This window comes from Salvelinus alpinus, chromosome 14, assembly GCF_045679555.1.
Source record: "Salvelinus alpinus chromosome 14, SLU_Salpinus.1, whole genome shotgun sequence".
In the NCBI taxonomy this organism is placed as follows: Eukaryota; Metazoa; Chordata; class Actinopteri; order Salmoniformes; family Salmonidae; genus Salvelinus; species Salvelinus alpinus.
The window spans coordinates 49,358,502-49,361,702 of NC_092099.1; the positions used below are offsets into that span (position 1 = coordinate 49,358,502).

Sequence of the window (3,201 nt, forward strand, 5' to 3'; positions counted from 1 at the left end):
ATATGGGTGGGATTTTTTATGAACCTACTAAAAGATGACTTGCTAAACGTGTCATCATTAAAATGTCCCGTTCCCATTCCCCAGAAAACAACATGCGCTTGCGCGACTAGGCATGATTCTATTTATTTTGCCTACAGGCTGTTATTGCTGGGCCTCGACACAAGATGGCACCGTCATCCATGTATTTGTAGCCTTCTTTCAAAAAACCTCTACCTTTATGAAAATATTGCATTGTAATCTCAGGAGGAGAAATCTGAAATTGTTAAACCTATAGGCCTACTAACTCTCCACTGAACATAGCATGTCAATTGTAGTTATTCGTTTGTGCATTTATTTATTAACCTACTGTAAATAGTTACTAGCCCCAGTTCAATAGTTTTAAACATTGAAATAGTAATTTGCAGCCTATACAACAAGACGCTCATTCTCAATATTACTAGGCTACACCATTTTAATTTATCAATATTTTACACAGCCTTACATACGGGCTTATGTTTTAAACCTGTGCTTTAAACCTGTGCTTTAAACATTTGTTTTAAACCTGTGCTTTAAAACCTGTGCTTTAACCCTATGATTTAAACATATGTTTAAAGCTATGCTTTAAACCTATGCATTAAACCTATGCTTTAAACCTATGCTTTAAACATATGCTTTAAACATATGATTTAATCATATGCTTAAAAACTATGCTATAATCTCTATACATTTTCGTTATCATCATCCGGTCAGGAATATTCTCACACCCATAATAATCCACAGGCCTATTGGGGAATTGAATAAAATCAGAATTACGCAAAGGTTATTAGATCTCTAGGAATATATGTCGATATGCATGTGACGTGCATGTGGACACCATAATAATAAATGTGCATTTTGTTTGGCATGGCTCGAATAGGTGGAGCGTATGGTATGGTATGAGAGGGAGGGAGGCAGGCTACTGCGCTGTTTAGCAGTCTGCTTCCTCATACTCTCATCAGTGTGTATGCAGCGACCGCAGGGGTAGGACAGTTTATGCCGTGACGCACCATAGAGATCATTACATCAACCCACATATAGCTGCGATAACTTTAACGTCGTTTATGGACGCAGTGTAGGCATATCTCAGGATTACCAGAACTCATCCACAACCTCTGGAGTGGATTTATTTCTGTCTTTCGTTCCCGGACCGGAGGCAATTTTTTTTGGGACAGCCAACGTGCCAGAGGAGACGCGGGTGACACAAGTGCGCAGTGTTCACGGGAAAAACAGCAGAGAGACCGCAAGGAGGGTGTTTGTTGTAAACCACTAAGCTTCGTCCTTAAGCTGTTCGGTGAGTGCGAGGAATTTGACTGTCACAAAATGGAATCTTAGCTGGAGTGTGTGAGGAGAATTGTAATGACCACCGCGTTGCGTCCTACAGACGCGGACACTGTCCACCAATGCTGCTGAGGGCAAAACAAGCATCAACCAGCCAGAGCGCACGGCGGGCCTGTAAACACCTTGACATTACGTTTGTTGATATTATTTGTGTGGAATCATCGAAGAGCCTATTGAACATTAAAACACTATAGCCTATTAGGCCATCAGATAGGTGCTACATAAAGGAGCTAGGCGTTCCCCTCAACTGTTTTGAAAATGGGCAACAGTTTCTCCAACATATCTGCTTTCCAATCACTACACATTGTGATGCTGGGTTTGGATTCCGCTGGCAAAACGACTGTTCTTTATCGTCTGAAATTCAACGAATTCGTAAACACTGTGCCAACAATTGGATTCAACACTGAGAAAATCAAACTGAGTAATGGTACCGCGAAGGGGATCAGTTGTCACTTCTGGGACGTCGGAGGTCAGGAGAAGCTGCGGCCCCTGTGGAAATCCTACAGTCGGTGCACGGACGGCATCATTTATGTGGTGGACTCAGTGGACGTTGACCGGTTGGAGGAGGCCAAAACAGAACTGCATAAAGTCACAAAATTCGCAGAGAACCAGGGGACACCTCTTCTGGTGATAGCCAACAAGCAGGACCTGCCCAAATCTCTTCCAGTCGCAGACATTGAAAAACAGCTGGCTCTCCACGAGCTCACTCCATCCACCGCATACCACGTCCAACCTTGCTGTGCTATAATTGGCGAGGGACTTCACGAGGGTATGGACAAACTATATGAGATGATAGTAAAGCGGAGAAAATCTTTAAAGCAAAAGAAGAAACGATAACGACCGCCCATGGGTCGTAACCTAAATGGACTATGTTTTACGCAAAATTACTGTATCTAAATGCTATTCGGGTATGCCGATGTTGCCCTAAAATGACGTTTACTTTGCGGTGATTTTTGTATTTCCTTTCATTGGGTTATTGTCAACGTTGCTGACGCTATGAACCCTACTAGCTGAATTATGCTTTTGTATGCAAGAGGGTGCCTCTGTGGGTGCAAGATATATACCAAGGTTAACCAAAAAAAACTTGAAATAACTTTTATCATAGGAACAAAGCATTAATAAATGAAAACGGGCTGGCCCGTTATAAGCTGCTTTACGGTGGATTCTAATTCTGTAGCTCAACATGTGATTTTGAAGTAGCATCCCATAGCCTACCTATAGGCCTACTGTGATGGACTATGGACATCCTATCGACACGTCTTCACGGAGTGCTTCTTCGGACAGCAAGTTTGACTTTGCACGTTAAGTGGATGTGGGTCAAAATTAAATGGACCCTGTTCATTCAGAGACAAGAACAAACAGATGTCTGTGTTATGACAGTCTCACCTCAGTCCCTGTCTCGGTATATTAATGCAGATGTCAACAAGGCTTTGGAGTGTTGAATTAGCTATTCCTATGTGTGGTGGACTAAGGATAACTTTGCCTGCAATGTGGTCCACTACTTTGCACTTTTCATTTCCTAACAAAATAATAAAGTACTACACTGTATAGCAAAACACAGGCTGTTTATGTACCTGAAAGCCAAAATTGAAGTATTTTTTTTTTACATTAAAATATATCAAATGCATTGTGACTGATTTACTTTTATTTACATGGTGGGATATAGGAATTCTAGTTTGAACCTACAGGAATAGCATAACAATGTCAACAGCTGACCAGGGTGATGGTGATCAACCAGAGGTGTGGTTTTTAATGTGAACTATTGAGCTGACCTGATGGAGAACCTCACACTCTACAGGTCTTTGACAAGGAGGGTGACTGAAGGGGTGGTCACCCAGTTCAATG

The 3,201-nt window shown here is 41.8% G+C and overlaps 1 protein-coding gene across 1 annotated transcript; it reads left to right on the top strand.

The window, feature by feature from the left end:
- The first annotated feature begins 936 nt into the window (after positions 1-936).
- On the top strand, positions 937-2,983 carry LOC139539011 (ADP-ribosylation factor-like protein 4C). The gene has a single exon (XM_071341669.1). The coding sequence runs from the start codon at positions 1,615-1,617 to the stop codon at positions 2,191-2,193; it is 579 nt and encodes a 192-aa protein (XP_071197770.1). The 5' UTR covers positions 937-1,614; the 3' UTR covers positions 2,194-2,983.
- Positions 2,984-3,201: the final 218 nt, after the last annotated feature.

Coding starts and splice junctions, on each gene's coding strand:
- LOC139539011 (XM_071341669.1), top strand. CDS start 1,615: ATGGGCAACAGTTTCTCCAACATATCTGCTTTCCAATCACTACACATT.